Source organism: Sinocyclocheilus grahami, unplaced genomic scaffold, assembly GCF_001515645.1.
Source record: "Sinocyclocheilus grahami isolate Dianchi unplaced genomic scaffold, SAMN03320097.WGS_v1.1 scaffold201.1, whole genome shotgun sequence".
Classification (NCBI taxonomy): Eukaryota; Metazoa; Chordata; class Actinopteri; order Cypriniformes; family Cyprinidae; genus Sinocyclocheilus; species Sinocyclocheilus grahami.
In genome coordinates, this window is record NW_015505380.1 from 1194936 (window position 1) to 1219433 (window position 24498).

Below are 24498 nucleotides of genomic sequence, written 5' to 3' on the forward strand. Positions count from 1 at the left end.
TCAATTCAATTCAAATAGCTTTATTGGCATGACAAAAATACATTTTGTATTGCCAAAGCATTAAGACAACAAAGAGAATGGTTTAACATCTGAACATTTACATTAGAACATCTTAACATTTATTTATATATTATAACTAATATGTAATATATTAGTTATAATATATTATAACTCTCTCTCTCTCACTCACACACACACACATCCTTTCCATTGAAATGTGCTGATTTTCTGCTAAGCTTCAGATAATTTAGCATGCGTGTTTTGCTCATGAGGCCTGTCCTATATATTTATAGGATTATTCGGAGCCATAAATGTTGTGATTGACAGGTGTATTTAATAACAGGTGTGACATAACGAGACTGACCATATTTAACCCCAGGACTGATGAGTGTGTGTGTGTGTGTTCTGCAGAGCTGCAGGAGCAGGTGGTGTATTATGACACCTGTGAGGACCCCGAGGAGCTGCAGGATGTTCAGGTGGATGTAAGTCCCGCCCACTCACACCTGCAGCAGCACCTGAAACAACTGGAGAGCAAAAGAGGAGCGATTTCATCACGCAGAGCTTACCTGAGGAACCAGCGGGTACACACACACACTCCACGCACACACTCACAGACACACACACACTCACTCATATACACACATACACTCTCTCTCTCTCACACACACACACACACACACACACACACACACTCTGTCTGTCCGTGTCGTGTGTGTTTATCCTGTGTGTGTGTGTGTCTGCAGGAGCTGTGTGTTCAGGCTCATGAGCAGCAGCAGCATTCAGTCGTGCAAAGATCGGAGCAGCTCCGCCAACACCACACCGCACAGCTGGTGAGTAACGCGCCGTAACCACGGCAACCTCAACCCATTGCATCACCCCACAAACCATCCCATAATGAGTCACGGTACCGTCGGATCCGTGGGCTATCTGTGGGCCGACTGAGTTGCCATGACGACCGAGCCTTCAGTCCGGCAGGGGTCACGCCCGCGTTCCCAGAATTCCCTGCGCTGAAGTGACTGCAGATCTGAGGCGCTGATTGTGTTTGTGCTGTGAATGTGGCACACGTGTACTGTTAGTGAGCGCATTCTCAGCCAACTCTGAGCAGTCACAAACACACGAGACGTCTGAGATTCATGAAAAAATACTTCCAGCAGCATGGTGTGGACGTACTGCTGTATGTGTGTTTAAAGGGTTAGTTCACCCAAAATTAAAAATTCTGTCATTAACTACTCACCATGTTGTTCAAAACCCATAAGACTTTCGTTCTTAAGATGTTATTGATGAAACCCTAACGCTAACTACCACAGTCAAGGCACAGAAACCTAGTAAGATCATCAGTAAAATAGTCATGTGACTTCAGGGGTTCAACCGTAATCTTTTGAAGCTACGAGAATACTTTTTGTACGCAAAGAAAACAAAAATAACTTTATTCTACAATTCTTCTCTTAAACGTAATTGAATACAGAATGAAAATGAATTAAATGAAATTTGCATTGAAATTATTTCATTATATTTAATAAATGAACTTGTTTTTTATGGACAACAGTGGATGAGCTCTTCGTTTCCCAGAATGCAGCAGTCTGCCATATGACACTCCGTTCGGTTGGACTGATAACTTTCTGTGTTGCATTTCTTTCTTCATGTTGTGTGTGTGTGTGTTTGATCAGAAGCGAGAGAAGAGGAGAGCTGAGGAAGAGCAGATGAAGCAGTGGGTGGAGAATGAGAGAGCAAAGACGCTCAACAGAGTGCGCAGCTTCAGAGAGGTGAGGCTGTGCGTGTGAGTGGGTGTGCGTGTGTTAGTGTGTGTATGTGCGTGTGTGCGTGCACGAGTGTGTGTGTTTGCGTGTGTGTATGTGCGTGTGAGTGTGTGAGTGTGCATGCGTGTGTGTATGTGCGTGTGAGTGTGTGTGTGTGCATGCGTGTGTGCATGCGTGTGCGAGTGTGTGTGTGTGTGTGTGTGAGAGAGTGACTGTATGTGCGTGTCTGTGAGTATGCGTTTGAGTGTGTATGTGCTCGTGCGTGTGTGAGTGTGTGTGTATGTACAGTATGTGTGTGTGAGTGTGAGTATGTGTGTGTGCGCGTGCGTGTGTGTGTGTGAGTATATGTGTGTGTGTATGTGCACGTGTGCGTGTGTGTGCGTGTGAGTGTGTGTGTGTGTGTGGGAGTGCGTGTGTGTGCGTCTGTGTGTGTGACCAAATGTCTCCACAAAGATAGTAAAACCTGAATTTTTGACATTGTGGGGACTGGCCTGTGGTCCCCACGAGGGAAAAAAAAATATTAAAAATAGTAAATTATGTTTATCTGAAAGTGTAAGAATGCAAACAGGTTTTCTGTAAGGGGTAGGTTTAGGGCTAGGGGATATAAAATATCATTTGGTCAGTATAAAAGTAATAGGATTAGGATTGCTTTATTTGTCCCTAAGGAAATTTGTCTTGGACATAAGGACAATATAAGTCTATGGAAAGCCCCCCAATTCACAGAAACAAACGTGCGTGAGTGTGTGTTGTTTTCATCATGGCTTCACTGTTTGTTTCCTGTGTGTTTCTGAGTTTAGAGGCATCAGGGTCAGTACGCTTTACAGACGGCTCATGTGAAGCCAGTGTCACATGACTCCAGCAGAGATGACTCCTCCCAGCCCCTGTCAATCATCAACCTGGGGCCGCAGAGCTCCACCCCCCACAGGAAGAGGAGGAGTCAGAAGCAGCGAGACATACCGGTGCAGATTCTGCTGCCACCTGGATCGGCATCAGCACAGCCAGACCAGACGCCTCCTGCTCCTCCTAACCCTCCTCCTCTTCTTCCTCCACCTCCACCTCCTCCGCCCCTCCCTCCTCCTCCTCCTGCCCCACCCATCAGTGCGAAGCTGCCCGTCCGAAACACTCTAGAGCAAAACTCGGGTGAGTCTCACAAACTCTATGGGTGCGTCTCAATCAGCTCCCGAGCTCGTGAACCAGTAGATCGTGTACATGAATTCGGTCACTGGTGACATGATTACGTACAGCGTCAATGGACAACATAGTAGAACATCATCACTGGAATTAATAAACAACAGGCAGGACCAATCTAATTCTTAAATTATTTTTGTGGTGGTTTATGTTTCACGCTTCAGAAGTTATTTCCGGTTAGGGAGCATAGTGAGTGCCGATGCTCCCTAGTTTTTGCGGTGCATTGTGGGATTTTTCAGAGAGTGAACGTTCCAGTGCACTGGAAGGATTTCGCGATTGAGACCGATGGCCGACTCCCTGATCAGTGCCCTGACTACTGAACAAGGGAGCTGATTGAGACGCACCCTATGATCACGTCTGGTCTAAACCAGATTCTGTGTGTGTAAAAAAACGAACAATACTTTATTCTTACAGTAATTATACTGATTACTGATACTGATTCCCCTTTGAATCAGACTAATTTCTTAAATGTTTACATTAATTATTGAACATAAATGATATACATTTATGTTGGTTCTGTTCTGTTTACCCAGTTATTGCTGCTCTTATCCACGCTAGGCTGCATGTTCTTGCCCAGAACAGAACCATACCGCCAATCCAGACTGTATGCTAATTGTCAGTCATCTCAACTTTGACGATAGTGGACCTGACAGAAATAGTGTTTATGAGGTCGATTGAATTATATTATTATTCACAGAACTGCATCTCCAGGGGCCGGATTCACAAAATATAAAATAAAGTTCTTGAATGCTGTTTTCTTCTTGTTTCATCTTAAGGAAAAGTTATGAATAGTTTATGTATTCTCAAAAATACTTATTCTAGTCTAGTTTCTTGTACTTAAGAATTCAAGTTTTTTGTAAAATCTTCTTAAAGTTAAGAGAAGCTCAGACTCATCCTAAATCCTCAAAGCTGAGCCAGTCATTAAACGAAGACGTCTCGCGTGTCACATTCAGGAGCGGCTCGAGGAGCTTAGAGAGGGTTCATAGCGGGACAAATATTAAGAGCAGCGTAAACTTCTGTTCGTTCAATTTGCTAGATGAGAGAGTCCGGTTACATCCGAGCGTGTCATTTCAGTCATGTTTCAGTCTGTGAGAGTTTCACCCGTTTGAGTGAATGTCATGTTTGTGATGCAGGATCGATGGACGAGCTGTTAGCGTCGCTGCAGCGTGGACAGACACAGCTGCGGAAGGTCACGGTCAGCGCAGAGAGCGGCGACGTCAGGAACAGCCTGCTGTCAGCCATCCGTCAGGGAGTCACCCTGAAGAAAGTCCCGCCCTCCAGCGGCCCCACGCACAGCTCCGACTCAGAGCTCGAGCGGAGCATCAAAGCCGCCATGATTAGGATGAAGAAGGTGTCTAACGACTCTGATGATGAAGAGCCATCAGACGCGCCGTCTGGAGACTGGGAGAGTTAAACACGACCGTCTGTGATTCACAAACACTGCTGCTGGACAACGCCGTTTCAGCTGCCATTTCTGATTGCCATGGCTAACTTCCTTTGCCAAACTTTGGGTTTTTGCACTGATATGTCTTGTCGTAGGAATACATAAGTAATTTTCCATGAAAATATAGCCAGTTGCACTAAACATTAGAAATGTGTGAAAAACATCTGTGATCTGTGAACGCTTTCATTAAAGTGCCTGATCAAGATTGTAGCATCTGTATCTGTTTGTCTGTGTTTGAGGGAAAGTCTGACTTATGCAGAATGCTTTTCTTTTCTTTTCTTGGAACTCTTGATAGTATCAAAGCCTGGACCAGTGATTCTTAAAATGTGCTAAACAAAACCTGAATATGGAAATGTGCAATTCAACATATGCAATTCATTCAAAACCATATTTCAATTGTTATATTGTATATTTTATTTCAAAATAAAGGTATCAGGTGTCATGTCATTCACAAATGCAGTATGGAGAACCTCAAGGCTCAGTACTAGGACCGTTGCTGTTCACGCTTTACAAGTTGCCCTTGGGAGATATCATCAGGAAACACAGTGTTATCTTTCACTGTTGTGCTGATGACACTCCGCTCTAGATTTCTTTGTGGCCTGACAAAACATTCCAATTTGCAAAGTTAACGGAATGCATAGACGATATAAACTAGATGACTAGTAATTTCCTACTGCTAAGTTCTGAAAAAATAGGTGTAAATTATCAGTCCAAAAACTTCTGCATGTAATAACTGAAAACACTAATGATGTTTGACTTCGCCAGTCGGAGATCACTAAAAATAACATTAAAGAGGTGTGTGAACTTGCAAGTACGATGTCAGACACTGTAGTATGCTCTGGTCCCCTCCCTGCTTACCGTGGTGACGAGATCCACAGCAGACTGCCGTCACTCAATGGCTGGATGTCTAAGTGGTGCCCGCAGAATAACATAGGTTTCATAGACAGTTGGAGGAGTGTTTGGGGCAGACCTGACCTGTTGAAAAGAGATGGTTTTCATCCCTCCTGGGGTGGTGCTGCTCTTCTCTAGAAATATGGCACGTAGTCTTAGTTTGTACTTGACTAACTGGGGCCCTGGCTAAACCGACCGTCTGCTAGCCACCTCACGTCACAGAAATCAGTTAATTCTCAGCACATAGAGACTCTTTCACCTAGATATCACACTATAGAGACTGTGTCTGTTCCCCGAACTAGAAAATACGTAACGTCCAAGGGTTATTCCTGGGATTCGGTAACATTTCAACTTGGAATATACGTTTTTTTAACTACATGTGATTCAACTTCTAAATACCCCACATCATTAGGCACATATCAAACCTCCACAAAAAATGTTTTTTTCCAACCTCTGGCATTAAAGACCTTTTATTATTATTTTCAGTTTTTTCAGCTTTAGACACCTTTTTTTCTCAACCCAGTAGCAGACAAAATGGGATTGGTTTAAAAAGGATTTTACACAGAAATTGTTATTAAAACAAACGTGCAGCTACTGCTCATGTGTCCCTGATAACAATTTAATAACAAATGTAACATTTATCATAATTTTCACATTTTTATAGGACTGAAGCTAAAAATACTCAAATTGTGTGTCTACGGTCTCTTTATTTTTGTAAAAAATATTCTTAATAAAAAATTTGAACAAACCACAATTTTATTGTTTTAGCCCTTAACATGTCAGATGTTAATCAGCAAGAAATACATTTGTTCTTGTTTGTCAAGCACTTCAAACCGAGAGGATACAATTAACAAACGAAACTTCTCCAAACATAGAACGTTTTTTAAATACTGTTCAAATTTTGAGGAAGGTAAGACGTTTTAATGTTTCTGAAAGAAGTCTCTTCTGCTCACCAAGGCTGCATTTATCTGATAAAAAATACAGTAAAACCAGTAATATTGTGGTAAAATTATGTTGGCAAACTAATACAAATTCTCCATTGTGGTGAATGTGTGTAGATGTGTGCAGCATGATTTATCGGAACGACCGGCTTATTGAGCAGATCATGATTTGAATAGAAATCTGGTCTGTTTAAAGAGATTGGATGATTAGGTGATTATTTGGGGATCTGGTTTGATTTTAGAGGGTACTTCACTACTTCTCCTGAAAATAGTGGGAAACACTGATCTACACAAACAGCTGAAAATATCAGAAAATGTTGCTGATGGAAGCTAAAAGGCAGAAATTCACAGAGTCCAGATGATTCCACGAGAGAAGAGGAAAGCCCTGAGACCCAGTGTGTGTGTGTGTGTGTGTTAGAGAGAGTGTGTGTGTGTGGTAGTTTGATTGAGTTAGTGCGTGTGTGTGTGTGTGTGTGTTAGAGTGTGTGGTAGTTTGATTGTGTGTGTTAGTGTGTGTGTGGTGTAGTTTGATTGTGTGGTAGTTTGATTGTGTGTGTGTGTGTGTGTGTGTGTGTGTGTTAGAGAGTGTGTGTGTGGTAGTTTGATTGAGTTAGTGTGTGTGGGTTAGAGTGTGTGGTAGTTTGATTGTGTTAAGAGTGTGTGTGTGGTAGTTTGATTGAGTTAGTGTGTGTGGGTTAGAGTGTGTGGTAGTTTGATTGTGTTAAGAGTGTGTGTGTGGTCGTTTGATTGTGTTAGTGTGTGTGTGTGTGTGTTAGAGTGTGTGGTAGTTTGATTGTGTCAGAGTGTGTGTGTGTGTGTGTGTGTGTGTGTAAGAGTGTAAGTGTGTGTGTGGTAGTTTGATTGTGTTAAGAATGTGTGTGTGGTGTAGTTTGATTGTGTCAGTGTGTGTGTGTGTGTAAGAGTGCAAGTGTGTGTGTGGTAGTTTGATTGTGTTAAGAGTGTGTGTGTGGTGTAGTTTGATTGTGTCAGAGTGTGTGTGTGTGTGTGTGTGAGAGTGCGAGTGTGTGTGTGGGAGTTTGATTGTGTTAAGAATGTGTGTGTGGTGTAGTTTGATTGTGTCAGAGTGTGTGTGTGTGTGTGTGTGAGAGTGCGAGTGTGTGTGTGGGAGTTTGATTGTGTTAAGAATGTGTGTGTGGTGTAGTTTGATTGTGTCAGAGTGTGTGTGTGTGTGTGTGTGAGAGTGCGAGTGTGTGTGTGGGAGTTTGATTGTGTTAAGAATGTGTGTGTGGTGTAGTTTGATTGTGTCAGAGTGTGTGTGTGTGTGTGTGTGAGAGTGAAAGTGTGTGTGTGGGTGTTTGATTGTGTCTGTGTGTGTGTGTGTAAGAGTGCAAGTGTGTGTGTGGTAGTTTGATTGTGTTAGTGTGTGTGTGTGTTAGAGTGTGGTGTAGTTTGATTGTGTGTGTGTGTGTGGTAGTTTGATTGTGTTAAGAATGTGTGTGTGGTGTAGTTTGATTGTGTCAGTGTGTGTGTGTGTAAGAGTGCAAGTGTGTGTGTGGTAGTTTGATTGTGTTAAGAATGTGTGTGTGGTGTAGTTTGATTGTGTCAGTGTGTGTGTGTGTAAGAGTGCAAGTGTGTGTGTGGTAGTTTGATTGTGTTAGTGTGTGTGAGAGAGAGTGTACCAGATGAAGGTGCAATACAAATCCTGAGCATCACAGAATCCAGTGTTTCAATGGAAACAGGCTGCATTATGATGAAACCACAGAAATCTACTAACAACGATAAAACAACTATATGAACAAATGTATTCACATCTGGATTGCAGTATACTCACACAATCAATAGCAGCCGTGTGTGGGATGCAGGTTGCCAAGGCAACACATCCTCTCACCAGTCAGAGGGCGAGAGAGAGACGCCCACCGCCTGTAAGAGCCTCAAACACAGAGATCTCCTTCAGAAACTAGATTTCCACAAGTATTTATTTTACAATTTTGATCAACAAAAGTTTTTTTTTTCCAGAAAGAGGGAAAAAGGCTCAAGTTTCCAGTAAGGTGTGTGTGTGTTTTAGAGGGTGTTAAAGACACTCGCCCACATTAAACACTCAATAATACACCAGCCACGACATTCAAACAGCATCAAGAGAAAAACAACAACAACTGAAAGGAACTGAGGAGAGAGTTTGGAAGCTCAAGTGCTCCGATCACAGACTCAGGAAAGGCAGAGATTATTAGCTTAGCTCACTCACACACACACACACACACACACAGAGCGGAGGAGCACGTCACAAACACTGCTGAGCACGACACACACATCTGCACCGAACAAGCACACTGCCTTCATCACAGCAGATATTTGGCTCATATTTTCATCGATCAGAATAAGAATAAACTGAATGCGACTCCATCTCAAAAACACAAACAAACCAACAGAAGCAGAAGAGAAGTGCATCCTGCTGCCTGAGGCGAGTATTGCATGAGGAGCCTCTCTAGCGTTAAACAGGACGATTGTCAGAAGAGTTTATGAGGGCAGGCGGAGAGAGAGAGCGCCACCATCAGGCACTTAGTGATTCTGCAGTTCACCTGTGTTTGTGCATATCAGCGATTCCAAAGGGCCCTGAGATCTGCAGCCGTTAAATTCAGCCTTCAGTCCGCACGTGTGTGTGTGTGTGTGAGTGTGAGAGAGAGAGAGAGAGTGTGTGTGTGTGTGTGTGTGTTCAGTTATCGACGCCCAGTTTAGAAATGCCCTGACGAACTTCATGGAGCTCATCAATCTTCCCGTCCAGAACGTCCATGAACTTCTTGAGCTCGGTCTTCATGTTCTTCTGCTTGTGCTGACTGTCTTCGATCTCGCTCTGCAGGAGCGTCATCTTCTCGCTCTGGTCTCTGCTGGCCATTTCTGCAGCCTGTAAAACATCAGCAGCATCAGTAAACCTCGCAAACAACATGCAGAATTGAAGATTCACACTGACACGACGAGCATTTATATAATTCTAACAGCATGACTATTCCTGGCGTGAGGTCAAAGTTCAGTGCAGTAAACAGAGACAGTCGTCTAAAGTTCGGCTGGAATGTGAAGCTGAAGAAAATAACATCTCTAAATACAGCAACACAACGGCTCAGCATTTGTGTTCGCTTCTATTTACACAATTATGATTGTTCCCTCTGAAACTCCAAAAAACAGATTCAACGATTTTTAAAATCTTTATCACGTGTTTCCAGACATCTCAGCTTCAAGATGTTTTAATAAAGCAGATATTGCTATTCTTGGCTTTTTCTAGTAAGTTGCTGCTTCTGAATCCACTCATCAACGATTATGACGCACATCCAGAGCAACAAACACTGACCCCATCTGAAACATATTTCTGTATGTTTAATCAGTTATTTAGCGTTTGCAGAGCAGATCTTTTGATGTTTCTCCAACATTCTGTTTTGAGTTTGTTTGAAATGTTTAACACTAGATATTCTGTGCATACAGCTGAACATACAGACTGTAAATTGATTTATACTGACAGAACATACAGCACTTGCATAGTGAAATAGTGATTACAAACATTAGGTTTACATGAGCAGACACAGCCTTCATCTGCACGTGTGTATGTGACAAAGAATAATCCAGTATTTTCAAACGCAGATGCGGATTAACGTGTGCAGACCCCAAAATACAATCACATCACCTGGATCTGTTAGTAAAACAAAAACCAGACTGATTTCAGCTGGACTAAAGCGTTTACGTGACATCTGAAAAAGGTATTTTACTGCTGTAGTCTGACTGAAACTCAACTTCAGCAAACACCAAACAACTTCATTCAGACTCAAAGACGAGCAGAAATGAGGATTCTCAGCGGAGGAACGAGCTGTGTATGCTCCGCGACTGAGGTCTGTTTGAAGAATGTGTGTTTGTTGTTGTTCACCTGTAGTTTGGCCGTGACACTTTCACATTTGGCCATGAGCTGCGGGATGGTTTCTGCCTGTTTGCGCAGATTCTCCAGCTCCTGAAAAACACCATCAAACATGTGTGAGTGCAGTCGTGACAGGAGAACACGGCAGGTGCACATGAGTATGTGTGTGTGAGAGAGTGTGTGTGCGAGTGTGTGTGTGAGTGTGTGTGTGTGTGTGTGTGAGTGCAGTCGTGACAGGAGAACACGGCAGGTGCACATGAGTATGTGTGTGTGAGAGAGTGTGTGTGCGAGTGTGTGTGTGAGTGTGTGTGTGTGTGTGTGTGAGTGCAGTCGTGACAGGAGAATACGGCAGGTGCACATGAGTATGTGTGTGTGTGTGTGAGAGAGTGTGTGTGCGAGTGTGTGTGTGTGTGTGTGTGTGTGTGTGAGTGAGCGTGTGTGTGTGAGTGTGTGCGTGAGAGAGCGTGTGTGTGTGAGTGTGTGCATGTGTGTGTGTGAGAGAGAGTGTGTGTGCGAGTGTGTGCGAGAGAGAGTGTGTGTGCGAGTGTGTGTGTGTGTGAGAGAGAGCGTGTGTGTGTGAGTGTGTGCGTGTGTGTGTGAGAGAGTGTGTAAGAGAGAGAGTGAAACTCACCTGTTCTTTTTCCTGCAGATCTGCTTCCAGCTCTTGAATTCTGAGACTCAGCTGAGCGTTTCTCTCTCTCTCCAGATTCACCTCCTTACACTGATCCTCCAGCTCTGAGATCTACACACACACACACACACCGTTAGCTCAATATGATTCTGATTCTGTAACCCAGGGGTTAAACTCAACTAAACTGAGCTAAGCTAAGTTACTTCTTCACCTTGTTCCTCAGCTGGTTGTTCTCGTCCTGGCTCTGTGTCACTTTACTCTTCCATATCTCGGCGTTACTGTTGGCCTCCTGCAGCGTGTCCGTCAGCCGAGTGTTACTGTCCTTCAGCGCCTGCAGCTCCGTCTCCAGCTTCTTACTGTCAGACACACACACGCGCGCACACACAGGCACACGCTTTAGGGCTGGTTATAAATATCAGGAATATGAATAAAGGAATATCAGAGGAGTCAGTGAGCGTCTCACCTATGCTCCGCTACAGACTTCAGCCGGTCGTTCTCACTCATCAGCGCTGTGTTCTCCGGCACGTGTGAGATCTTCTCATCATCCGTTCCGTTGATGCTGGACGCTTGATTGCCTGATGGAGTTTCACGGCCAGATTCCTGACAAAACGAAACAATTTCATGTTAACAGACGTCACTCACACACACACTTTACTGACGTCTGATGAAAACGGCATACCATTGACTGCTTTACATTATGAAGATGATTTTATCTATAGCAAACAAAAACAAATGAATGTAAGATTATGACTGAAGCAATTTAGTAAATTACAGGGTTAGTTCACCCCAAAATGAAAATTCTGTCATTAATTACTCACCCTCACGTAGTTCCAGACCTTCATTCACCTTCGGAACACAAATCAAGACATTTTTGATGGAATCTGAGAGCTCTCTGACCCTCCCATAGACTGCAACACAACTGAAATGTTCCCAGACAGAATCGTAGCAAGGCGATCGGTAAAAGAGTCCATGTGACATCAGTGGCTCAACTTCAATTTTACGAAGCTATGAGAATACTTTTTGTGCGCAAAGAAAACAAAAATAATTTATTTAACAAAAGTAATCGGTGTCGTTTACACTTAGGGTAAAGCGTGTGTATGTGTTGTGATACTCTCCAAAATGGCAGAAGACAGTAACTCGGTGGAGAAGAATTGTTGAATAAAGTCGCCATTTTTGTTTTCTTTGCACACAAAAAGTATTCTCGTAGCTTCGTAAAATTGAAGTTGAGCCACTGATGTCACATGGACTCTTTTACCGATCGCCTTGCTACGATTCTGTCTGGGAACATTTCAGTTGTGTTGCGGTCTATGGGAGGGTCAGAGAGCTCTCAGATTCCATCAAAAATATCTTGATTTGTGTTCCGAAGATGAATGAAGGTCTTACAGGTTTGGAACGACATGAATGAACAAAACGAATCTTCATTTTGGGGTGAACTAACCCTTTAATTTATTACTTTAAATTTACCATAATATGAGTTCTATCATGACAGCTCTCGGAGGGATTGGCATGGTAATGTACACGACAATGTTAATGTGTTTGGTCTTGGTGGAATAGATCTGCTGCTGCAAATACATCCACAACATGCTGCTGTGAGCATGAAAGAAATACTGCTGCTGAACAAATAACATGAAATAACCCCCATATAGCACACATGAATCACCTCGTAGCAGATCTATACAGGTGGAGCTGGGGAAGGTGGAGGGTTTCTGAAGCACGCTGCAGCTTAATATATGAATGTACAGCAGTGAGCTCATTGGCTGCTGATACAAAGATAACCAATCAGCTGCACCATGAGATGATGATGTCATTATGTCAGATTGTGTTTAACCTATCGGACTGCACCATCTAGAGTTTCATGCCAGAACTATATCTTGATTTGTGTTCCGAAGATGAATGAAGGTCTTACAGGTTTGGAACGACATGAATGAACAAAACGAATCTTCATTTTGGGGTGAACTAACCCTTTAATTTATTACTTTAAATTTACCATAATATGAGTTCTATCATGACAGCTCTCGGAGGGATTGGCATGGTAATGTACACGACAATGTTAATGTGTTTGGTCTTGGTGGAATAGATCTGCTGCTGCAAATACATCCACAACATGCTGCTGTGAGCATGAAAGAAATACTGCTGCTGCACAAATAACATGAAATAATCCCCATATAGCACACATGAATCACCTCGTAGCAGATCTATACAGGTGGAGCTGGGGAAGGTGGAGGGTTTCTGAAGCACGCTGCAGCTTAATATATGAATGTACAGCAGTGAGCTCATTGGCTGCTGATACAAAGATAACCAATCAGCTGCACCATGAGATGATGATGTCATTATGTCAGATTGTGTTTAACCTATCGGACTGCACCATCTAGAGTTTCATGCCAGAACTTTGGATTTACTTTTTCTAAATTGTTTTATATATACAGAGCCGATCCTCTCTATATGCAACGTACGCATGTTGCGTAGGGCCCCGAAACATCAGGAGGCCCCCTTCCTCTCAAAGATGATTTCCTTTCAGTTTTGTTGTTGATTTCGGCCAGCTGCTATGAAAACATTAATGTTTCTCAAGAGCTTTCCACGAGCGCGATTCAAGGCGGAGTGAAACACGGACAAATATGGCTCTATGTATATGTCAAAATGTCCGTCTTGATGAGTTTTCACTAAACACAGTCAGTTATGTCTTAAATGAACATAAACAATCGAATGCTAGTCAGTATATTAGATCTGTGCACTCCGTGACAGCATCCTACTGTATAAACCTGCCTCTGTCATCATCTGCTCTTCACTTAATATTGTTATTAACTTTATGAATTAATTTATATGGTGAAGTCTATGCAGTGATTTATTTGTACATTTGATTACTTTAATCAATTTCTGTATAGTAGGCTATTATAGGCTAAATTGTTTATTTTATTCTGTTGTATTTGCCCTATTGTTTGCAATTGTCTTCCTTTTTTGTATTACTGACTTTAACTCACTGTTGTTTTGACAGTGAAACTGCTCTGAAAGAAAGGTTAAGGATTTGGGGAGCATTTTGGGGCCCCGACAAAGTTTTGCTTAGGGCCCACAGAATTCTAGGATCGGCACTGAATATATAAATATTAGGGGTGTAACCGTACACATATTTGTACCGAAAATTTTCATTATGGGTCTTTCGGTAGGTATGCATGTGTACCGATCAAATCATTAAATTTTTTCACAAAATTCAGACAATACATGTCGTTTTGGTGCTCTTTGATGTGGCGCTACAGATCGCTGTATAAACGCCTCAGTTCTAACAGTAGCGTGGAGCACGATCATCCCTTCATCTTTACTACTACACTGCTCAAAAACAATTAAAGGAACACTTCTTAATCAGAGTATAGCATCAAGTCAATTAAACTCATGGGATATTGATCTGGTCAGTCAAGTAGCGGAGGGGGTTGTTAATCCCGGTTGTATATGCTCCCACTATGTCAAATAATGAGAAAGAACCAAATCGCCTATCACAGCTATGCTGATGATACCCAGATTTACCTAGCCTTATCTCCAAATGACTACAGCCCCATTGACTCCCTCTGCCAATGCACTGATGAAATTAACAGTTGGATGTGCCAGAACTTTCTTCAGTTAAACAAGGAGAAAACCGAAGTCATTACATTTGGAAACAAAGATGAAGTTCTCAAGGTGAATGCATACCTTGACTCTAGGGGTCTAACAACTAAAAATCAAGTCAGGAATCTTGGTGTGATTCTGGAGACAGACCTTAGTTTCAGTAGTCATGTCAAAGCAGTAACTAAATCAGCATACTATCATCTCAAAAACATTGCAAGAATTAGATGTCTTGTTTCCAGTCAAGACTTGGAGATATAATAATTTCTATTCTTAACTGTTTTAAATTCATTTTAAACCTTTTAAATACATTTTTAAATCATTTTCAAAATTTTAAATTCCTTGTTTTATTGTTGTGATTCTTTTTTTTTTTATTATTTTCTTATTTCTTTTATGTAAAGCACTTTTAATTACCATTGTGTATGAAATGTGCTATATAAATAAACTTGCCTTGCCTTGCCTAATCAGTTTAAGTTGCTTTGGTGTTAATGAAATTAAAAACGAGTGCACTAGATGGACAACGAGACAACCCCTAAAACAGGAATGGTTTTACAGCTGGAGGCCACTGACATTTTTTTCCCCACTCATCTTTTCTGACTGTTTTTCACTAGTTTTGCATTTGGCTAGGGTCAGTGTCACTACTGGTAGCATGAGGCGATACCTGGACCCTACAGAGGTTGCAGAGGCAGTCCAACTCCTCCAGGATTGCACATCCATACGTGCCATTGCCAGAAGATTTGCTGTGTCTCCCAGCACAGTCTCAAGAGCATGGAGGAGCTCCCAGGAGGCAGGCAGTTACTCTAGGAGAGCTGGACAGAGCCGTAGAAGGTCTGCTCCTTTGTGCAAGGAGGAACAGGATGAGCACTGCCAGAGCCCTACAGAATGACCTCCAGCAGGCCACTGGTGTGAAAGACTCTGACCAAACAATCAGAAACAAACTTCATGAGGGTGGCCTGAGAGCCCTGCTCTAGTCCTCTAGTGGGCCCTGTGCTCACAGCCCGGCACCGTGGAGCTCGACTGGCATTTGCCATTGAACACCAGGATTGGCAGGTCCTCCACTGGTGCCCTGTGGTTTTCACAGATGTGAGCAGGTTCACCCTGAGCACATGTGACAGATGTAAAAGGGTCTGGAGAAACCGTGGAGAACGTTATGCTGCCTGTAACATCATTCAGCATGACCGGTTTAGTGGTGGGTCAGTGATGTTCTGGGGAGGCATGTCCATGGAGGAACGCAAAGACCTCTACAGGCTGGACAATGGCACCCTGACTGCCATTAGGTAGACCCTACGCTGGTGCAGTGGGTCCTGGGTTCCTCCTGGTGCACACAATGCCCGGCTTCATGTGGCCAGAGTATGCAGGTAGTTCCTGGAGGATGAAGGAATTGATACCATTGAATGGCCCCCACGCTCGCCTGACCTAAATCCAATAGCACACCTCTGGGACATTATGTTTCAGTCCAGGTTGCACCTCAGACTGTCCAGGAGCTCAGTAATGCCTGGTCCAGATCTGGGAGGAAATTCCCAGGACACCATCCGTCGTCTCATTAGGAGCATGCATGCATACAAGCACATGGGGGCCATACAAGCTACTGAGTACCATTTAGTTTTTTGGGTCGACGTAGTTCATACATAGTTCTGGGTTTTTTAGCTTGTTTACTGTACACCTTGTCACACAGCAGGACTTGCACCTCAGACTGTCCAGGAGCTCAGTAATGCCTGGTCCAGATCTGGGAGGAAATTCCCAGGACACCATCCATCGTCTCATTAGGAGCATGCATGCATACAAGCACATGGGGGCCATACAAGCTACTGAGTACCATTTAGTTTTTTGGGTCGACGTAGTTCATACATAGTTCTGGGTTTTTTAGCTTGTTTACTGTACACCTTGTCACACAGCAGCTTTTAGACATTGTTCTGTTTTATTATAAGTCAGAAATGACAAAGAGGCAGCTTCCCGCAATAAAAAGTCAATGGAGAGCGTTGGATTGCTGAACCTGCAGGACTGCGTGTTTGTTTTTCAGATGACGATCATGTTGTTACATGTACCTGCGACTGGTCGCTGGACGTCTCCATCTTCTCCTGAGATTTTTCTCTGGCCAGTTTCGCAGCTTCTTTGACCTCTTGGAACTTCTCAGCAAACTGAGGTAAAACACAGAAAAAACACGGATCAGGACAGGAAAAAAAAAAACACGGATTGGGACTTTTACGCCTCTGATTGTCAAAAGGCTTATGAAATGAACATATGAACCTTCATAAAGGTGTTTTGCTTCTACAGTTACTGCAGAAACACGTGCTGCGACCGTTTCAGATCATTATAAAACATCAACATCAAAAACAGCCACATCAAGTGTGCATGCATGCGTGACGGCCTGTGTGTGTGTGTGTGTGTGTGTGTGTATGCATGCGTGACGGCCTGTGTGTGATGTGTGTGACGGCCTGTGTGTGTGTGATGTGTTTGTGTGTGTGTGTGTGTGTGTGTGTGTGAGATGTGTGTGATGTGTTTGTGTGTGTGCATGCATGCGTGACGGCCTGTGTTTGTGTGATGTGTTTGTGTGTGTGCATGCATGTGTGACGGCCTGTGTGTGTGTGAGAGAGTGTGCATTCACGTGTGATGATCTGTGTGTGTGACAGCCTGTGTGTGTGTGTGTGTGATGTGTTTGTGTGTGAGATGTGTGTTTGTGTGATGTGTGCAAGCATGCGTGACGTATTGTCAGACCTTGGACAGCTGTTGTTCGGAGGCGAAGCCGAGTCCAAACACTGTGTTTGCACGACTGTCCGCCCACTGGCCAAACTTCTGCGACGTTTTAGTGAAGTTCATATTGGGGGTGATTGTGCTGTTGATGATCACCTGAAAAACAAACACATCACAACGTAACACACATTTCATGTGTGTTAATAAATAAGAGTGCTGATCTAATATTAGTCCTTAATCTTTCACATGTCACTTCTCTATAATTCTCCAAAATATGTCTCATATGTCATAAATACAATTGTTGTTGGAAAGAGTTAAAGACAGTTGGACTGATTAATTAGCAGCAAGAACACACGAACACACACACACACAGAGAGCTGTGTATTTTGTGTATTTTGTGTATTTGACGTCATTTCTTCAGTGTTTCACTCTCAATGATTCTGTGACTCTTGAAGCTGATCAGAGTAACACGTGTGTGTTCGACCAGCCATTTAACCTTAAAACGTGCGTGTGTGTGTGTGTGCTGTCAGAGTGACGGCAGCAGGTGTGTGTGTCTGTCTGTCTGCTACTAACACACTAATGTGAGTGTGAGTCTTCATCAATCTGCTCTCAGAGAGTGACAGCAGCAGGTGTGTGTGTGTGTGTGAGAGACTCTCAGCAGGTCTGCGCTGTGACATCATCACTGCTGCCTCCATACTGAGGGACTGATCCAAATCTCCATGGCAACATGAACCATAAACCCTCTGCAGAGGAAGACCCTCAGTGTGTGTGTGTGTGTGTGTGTGAGTGAGAGTGTGTGTGTGTGTGTGTGTGTGTGTGTGTGAACACTCAGCAGACCCTCTTACACTGACTCCATCACTCACTCACTCACTCACACACACACACACGTGTCTGTCTGACCTTTGACCCGTCCACGCTGATGACGCGGTAGCTGTTGCGTGTGCTGTCATAGAAGTACGAGACGGTAACGGCCTGTTTACTGGCAGGAACCCAGTTCTTCTTAGTGGTGGGATCGATCTGGAAGACATGAGCTCTGGTGGTGAAGATCGGCTGCTCCCTGCGACACACACACACACACACAATCACGTGATGATCAGCTCAGGTCACCACACACTGCAGTCACACTCATCTGTGTGTGAAATCATCAACTTCAGCTTGATATTAATATTTAGAACATTATCAGTACTTGTTAATTTATTTGCACAGTTTGCACTCATATGAGAATAAAGCACACATCATCTGCCAGAGCTTCTGAAGATCAGTGATGACCTACAGCTGTCAACATCAGCTCATGCTAACGATGCCTGACTGAGACAACGACCAATTATACAGTTGACAGTCATTAGACACTGACCGATTACAATCAGTTATTACAGAGTGATAATGGGCAAAACAAGCCTAAATAAAAGGCAGATCCTCATCCGACTGAAAACCATTCACTCTACAATTACAGACTTAATTTTTTTCTAAACATCTGATAATGAACACGAAGGTCTTCAGCAGAAAAAGTGCTTCACAATGAAACAGATACGAATGCGAGTTGAGCTAAAGTGAAGCCCACATTCAGGGAAACAAATCTAAACGTATGAAGCTGCTTCTGCTCAGCGACTTTATATATTTGTGTTTTACCATGATTTACCATGAAGTCTAAAGGAATTACAGATACCACCTGCACTTCACAATGCCAGACACATATTATTCATATAATGACTGTAAATTATTTATAATTTGATTTGCCCTAATTATTATTTTTCCTCTTTTAAATGTTCCTTTCCAAATTTCTTCCGCTTTTACACATTCGGAAGGCTATTCATCCACTCTCAAACCCCCTGTAGTTCATTCACGAAGTTCAGTTTGGGAAACCCAGGCTTAATGTAATGTTTAATACACATCATGATGTTGATAAAGAATGGAATATATTTTAGGTCAAAAGTAATTTAAAAAAAAAGTAATGAAAAATTATTCAGAATACATTACCTGCTATGTGTAATCCAACAGATTACGATACGAACTATAATTTCTATCATGACAGCTCTCGGAGGGATTGGCATGGTAATGTACACGACAATGTTAATGTGTTTGGTCTTGGTGGAATAGATCTGCTGCTGCAAATACATCCACAACATGCTGCTGTGAGCATGAAAGAAATACTGCTGCTGAACAAATAACATGAAATAACCCCCATATAGCACACATGAATCACCTCGTAGCAGATCTATACAGGTGGAGCTGGGGAAGGTGGAGGGTTTCTGAAGCACGCTGCAGCTTAATATATGAATGTACAGCAGTGAGCTCATTGGCTGCTGATACAAAGATGAACCAATCAGCTGCACCATGAGATGATGATGTCATTATGTCAGATTGTGTTTAACCTATCGGACTGCACCATCTAGAGTTTCATGCCAGAACTTTGGATTTCTGTCATGTAATTCATAATCAGTAATTGATTACAATTTGTAAGTAACCTACAGCACTGTAAGTAATGCATGTCAAAAAATAAAACAAGGTAAATAAAACATGACATCACTACTTTTCAAAAATAATTTAAACAAATAACAGGCTCACAATGTGAAAAGTTTTGGATTTTAAAGTGAATTTAAGTAATTACAGCAGAGGATTGAGGTGTGTGTGTGTGTGTGAAAGAGTGCATCAGTTCAGCTCATTAAAGCCGTCCTCATTAACTCTGATCTGATTTAGATTAGACACAGACGTCACGTGATTTCTGATGACGACCTCAAACATCATCTGAATGCATCATCAGCATCTGAACGCTCACGAGCAGTGTGCGGAAACATCGTTAATGTGAGGTCGATTAGCAGCGCTTCAGGAGGACCGTCTCTGTTCATTCATGAGTGAAGCCTCTGAACGCTCACGGGCGATTAACGGTGTTTCAGGAGGACCGGTCACGTGAATGATGAGATGACACGACTCCAAACGCCTTTTACTTTGCTGAAGGTAAGTGTGGCAGAGTACAGAACGCAGAAATCCCCAGATCTCCAAATAACCTGACAATGACGAGACGCGCGTGTGATGCAGAGAAGCATCCAGAACTTTCCCTGTTCTCAGCCGAGCCACGGCAGGAATGCGGCTCTACCTGCACACACACACCCACAGAGCCACACCTGAACTCTGATTGGAGCAGACTGTGGAGTGGGAGGGGCTCTGACCGGACACACATTCCTGCAGGTCAAACACCAAATCACTGAATGACCAGAGCCACAATCACACAGAAACTCAGGACACAAGACTCCCGCGACGCCAAACCGGCTGCTCAGGAGGTCAAGCTCAATCAAAGCTGGAAAGTTGTGCCATTTTGAATCAAGTCACATTTATTTCATACATAATACAGATTGTTTCAAAGCAGCTTCACAGCGATAAACAGGGAATAATGATTCAATGATCCAAACAGAATTTAATTCTGCTGTGACTTCAGCAGTGGCCGCACAAACACAGTCCTGATCAATATCTGTCTGTTATTTTCCCAGAACAGATCAGACTGGACAAAGTCAATCAGTACAATGATGATTAAAGCAATTGTTCTGTCATTTACTCCAATAACACTGCAGCCAGATTGATCGATTTCATTTCAAATCAACGTTTAATTCCTTTAATACCTAAATATAATTGGAGTCATTTGTTTCTCCCAATCATAGCTGTGGTTTATTCCACCAATATGTGCTCTTTTACCAAGCATTCAGAGCGTTTGTGGCGTAAGGCGACCCGTCTGACCACATTTTTGGATAACTAGCTCAGAGCCTTCAACAATAACTCTCACTGTCTTTCAGGCCATGACGGCAGATCTGGATTGATCAGCACTACTGAGGGCTCATGCTGCAGATCTGGACTGATCAGCACTACTGAGGACTCATGATGCAGATCTGGACTGATCAGTACTACTGAGGGCTCATGCTGCAGATCTGGACTGATCAGCACTACTGAGGACTCATGATGCAGATCTGGACTGATCAGTACTACTGAGGGCTCATGCTGCAGATCTGGACTGATCAGCACTACTGAGGACTCATGATGCAGATCTGGACTGATCAGTACTACTGAGGGCTCATGCTGCAGATCTGGACTGATCAGCACTACTGAGGACTCATGATGCAGATCTGGACTGATCAGTACTACTGAGGGCTCATGCTGCAGATCTGGACTGATCAGCACTACTGAGGACTCATGATGCAGATCTGGACTGATCAGTACTACTGAGGGCTCATGCTGCAGATCTGGACTGATCAGCACTACTGAGGACTCATGATGCAGATCTGGACTGATCAGTACTACTGAGGGCTCATGCTGCAGATCTGGACTGATCAGCACTACTGAGGACTCATGATGCAGATCTGGACTGATCAGTACTACTGAGGGCTCATGCTGCAGATCTGGACTGATCAGCACTACTGAGGACTCATGATGCAGATCTGGACTGATCAGTACTACTGAGGGCTCATGCTGCAGATCTGGACTGATCAGCACTACTGAGGACTCATGATGCAGATCTGGACTGATCAGTACTACTGAGGGCTCATGCTGCAGATCTGGACTGATCAGCACTACTGAGGACTCATGATGCAGATCTGGACTGATCAGTACTACTGAGGGCTCATGCTGCAGATCTGGACTGATCAGCACTACTGAGGACTCATGATGCAGATCTGGACTGATCAGTACTACTGAGGGCTCATGCTGCAGATCTGGACTGATCAGCACTACTGAGGACTCATGATGCAGATCTGGACTGATCAGTACTACTGAGGGCTCATGCTGCAGATCTGGACTGATCAGCACTACTGAGGACTCATGATGCAGATCTGGACTGATCAGTACTACTGAGGGCTCATGCTGCAGATCTGGACTGATCAGCACTACTGAGGACTCATGATGCAGATCTGGACTGATCAGTACTACTGAGGGCTCATGCTGCAGATCTGGACTGATCAGCACTACTGAGGACTCATGATGCAGATCTGGACTGATCAGTACTACTGAGGGCTCATGCTGCAGATCTGGACTGATCAGCACTACTGAGGACTCATGATGCAGATCTGGACTGATCAGTACTACTGAGGGCTCATGCTGCAGATCTGGACTGATCAGCACTACTGAGGACTCATGATGCAGATCTGGACTGATCAGTACTACTGAGGGCTCATGCTGCAGATCTGGACTGATCAGCACTACTGAGGACTCATGATGCAGATCTGGACTGATCAGTACTACTGAGGGCTCATGCTGCAGATCTGGACTGATCAGCACTACTGAGGACTCATGATGCAGATCTGGACTGATCAGTACTACTGAGGGCTCATGCTGCAGATCTGGACTGATCAGCACTACTGAGGACTCATGATGCAGATCTGGACTGATCAGTACTACTGAGGGCTCATGCTGCAGATCTGGACTGATCAGCACTACTGAGGACTCATGATGCAGATCTGGACTGATCAGTACTACTGAGGGCTCATGCTGCAGATCTGGACTGATCAGCACTACTGAGGACTCATGATGCAGATCTGGACTGATCAGTACTACTGAGGGCTCATGCTGCAGATCTGGACTGATCAGCACTACTGAGGACTCATGATGCAGATCTGGACTGATCAGTACTACTGAGGGCTCATGCTGCAGATCTGGACTGATCAGCACTACTGAGGACTCATGATGCAGATCTGGACTGATCAGTACTACTGAGGGCTCATGCTGCAGATCTGGACTGATCAGCACTACTGAGGACTCATGATGCAGATCTGGACTGATCAGTACTACTGAGGGCTCATGCTGCAGATCTGGACTGATCAGCACTACTGAGGACTCATGATGCAGATCTGGACTGATCAGTACTACTGAGGGCTCATGCTGCAGATCTGGACTGATCAGCACTACTGAGGACTCATGATGCAGATCTGGACTGATCAGTACTACTGAGGGCTCATGCTGCAGATCTGGACTGATCAGCACTACTGAGGACTCATGATGCAGATCTGGACTGATCAGTACTACTGAGGGCTCATGCTGCAGATCTGGACTGATCAGCACTACTGAGGACTCATGATGCAGATCTGGACTGATCAGTACTACTGAGGGCTCATGCTGCAGATCTGGACTGATCAGCACTACTGAGGACTCATGATGCAGATCTGGACTGATCAGTACTACTGAGGGCTCATGCTGCAGATCTGGACTGATCAGCACTACTGAGGACTCATGATGCAGATCTGGACTGATCAGTACTACTGAGGGCTCATGCTGCAGATCTGGACTGATCAGCACTACTGAGGACTCATGATGCAGATCTGGACTGATCAGTACTACTGAGGGCTCATGCTGCAGATCTGGACTGATCAGCACTACTGAGGACTCATGATGCAGATCTGGACTGATCAGTACTACTGAGGGCTCATGCTGCAGATCTGGACTGATCAGCACTACTGAGGGCTCATGCTGCACATCTGGACTGATCAGCACTACTGAGGGCTCATGATGCAGATCTGGACTGATCAGCACTACTGAGGGCTCATGATGCAGATCTGGATTGATCAACACTACTGAGGGCTCATGACGGCAGATCTGGATTGATCAACACTACTGAGGGCTCATGATGCTGCTGTAAGTCACTGGCTTCGGCTCCGGGGCAGCAGCAGATGGTTGAGACTGACACCATCTGTGACGAGGCTTCAATCCCCACTGGAGAGCGTCATTTACCAGCCGTTAGGGAGCATGTGGTGTCTACGGTGTCCAGAACACACACACACACACACACACACACACACACACACACACGGTCAGCAGCTTGACAATGTGTCAGATCAGTGTCGGTGAACTTGTTCCATTCATGTAACTGGAGCCATCGGCGCTGTGGTTTAAATAGACCGTCCAGTCCAGCACCCCATTCAGCCGAGCTATGGCTCATCCACTGCTGTTCAGGCTTTAATCCCAGCGCTTTATCACCAAACAGCAGATAGAGGCCGTTCCTCGCGGTCACAGGTTTGTGTGGAGAATGAGGTTAATCTATAACCCCATCACTGAGAGAGCCTCCAGCTGAAAACTGAGTCACAATCGATCAACATCACATCGTTAAAAAACACCCACAGTGTGGAAAACCTGAGCCAGCCTTTACTAATCCAGACTTAAAGTGTCTGATGTGATATCAGTTATATATATATATATATACACAGTATTTACACTCTGATATAGTGGTTGAAAGCATAAATGCTGAGTCTTGACAGGAACAGTCTGCAGTGCCACAAACTTCATGATGTAATAATGTTGTGAGAGAGAAACTCAGCTGCCCGCACAAACTGGTCCTACAGCTTCTTAAGAAACCAGCAGCACTTCAGGCTGGTTACACACACACACACACGCTCTCTCTCTCTCACACACACACACACACACACATGCTCTCTCTCTCTCTCTCTCACACACACACTCTCTCTCTCTCTCTCTCTCTCGCTCACACACTCTCTCTCTCTCTCTCTCTCTCTCACACACACACACACACACTCTCT

General features: G+C 43.9%; 2 protein-coding genes and 1 long non-coding RNA gene across 8 annotated transcripts in view; 2 read left to right on the forward strand and 1 right to left on the reverse strand.

Annotated features, from left to right (window-relative positions):
- Positions 1–4594, forward strand: part of LOC107595364 (WASP homolog-associated protein with actin, membranes and microtubules) — a 10902-nt gene extending 6308 nt beyond the window's left edge. For 2 of the 3 annotated variants that reach the window (XM_016285748.1, XM_016285747.1), the window contains exons 6-10: positions 412–581; positions 744–830; positions 1668–1763; positions 2555–2897; positions 4079–4594. In XM_016285748.1, coding sequence (XP_016141234.1) covers positions 412–581; positions 744–830; positions 1668–1763; positions 2555–2897; positions 4079–4359 — 977 coding nt within the window. In that variant the 3' untranslated portion in view covers positions 4360–4594. The remainder of the gene's footprint in view (positions 1–411; positions 582–743; positions 831–1667; positions 1764–2554; positions 2898–4078) is intronic. The other variant, XM_016285749.1, reaches the window with a different exon arrangement.
- Positions 4595–6616: 2022 nt separating this feature from the next.
- LOC107595366 (uncharacterized) lies at positions 6617–8497 on the forward strand. Of its 3 annotated transcripts, none has more exons than XR_001610261.1 (2): positions 6617–6634; positions 8231–8497. It is a non-coding gene; the product is annotated as an uncharacterized lncRNA (long non-coding RNA). The 3 variants fall into 3 exon arrangements; XR_001610262.1 differs by lacking the exon at positions 6617–6634 and adding an exon at positions 6766–6790; XR_001610260.1 differs by lacking the exon at positions 6617–6634 and adding an exon at positions 6770–6794.
- An 82-nt stretch (positions 8498–8579) lies between these two features.
- homer2 (homer scaffold protein 2) overlaps positions 8580–24498 on the reverse strand; it is a 17598-nt gene continuing 1679 nt past the window's right edge. Inside the window, exons 1-9 of one of the 2 annotated variants that reach the window (XM_016285750.1) lie at positions 18968–19023; positions 17891–18047; positions 17015–17146; positions 16345–16437; positions 11172–11308; positions 10920–11064; positions 10709–10819; positions 10090–10170; positions 8580–9081 (exon numbers count right to left, since the gene is read on the reverse strand). In XM_016285750.1, the coding sequence (XP_016141236.1) occupies positions 8893–9081; positions 10090–10170; positions 10709–10819; positions 10920–11064; positions 11172–11308; positions 16345–16437; positions 17015–17146; positions 17891–18047; positions 18968–19017 (1095 nt within the window). In that variant the 5' untranslated portion in view covers positions 19018–19023 and the 3' untranslated portion in view covers positions 8580–8892. Of the gene's footprint in view, positions 9082–10089; positions 10171–10708; positions 10820–10919; positions 11065–11171; positions 11309–16344; positions 16438–17014; positions 17147–17890; positions 18048–18967; positions 19024–24498 lie in introns of those variants that run through there. The other variant, XM_016285751.1, reaches the window with a different exon arrangement.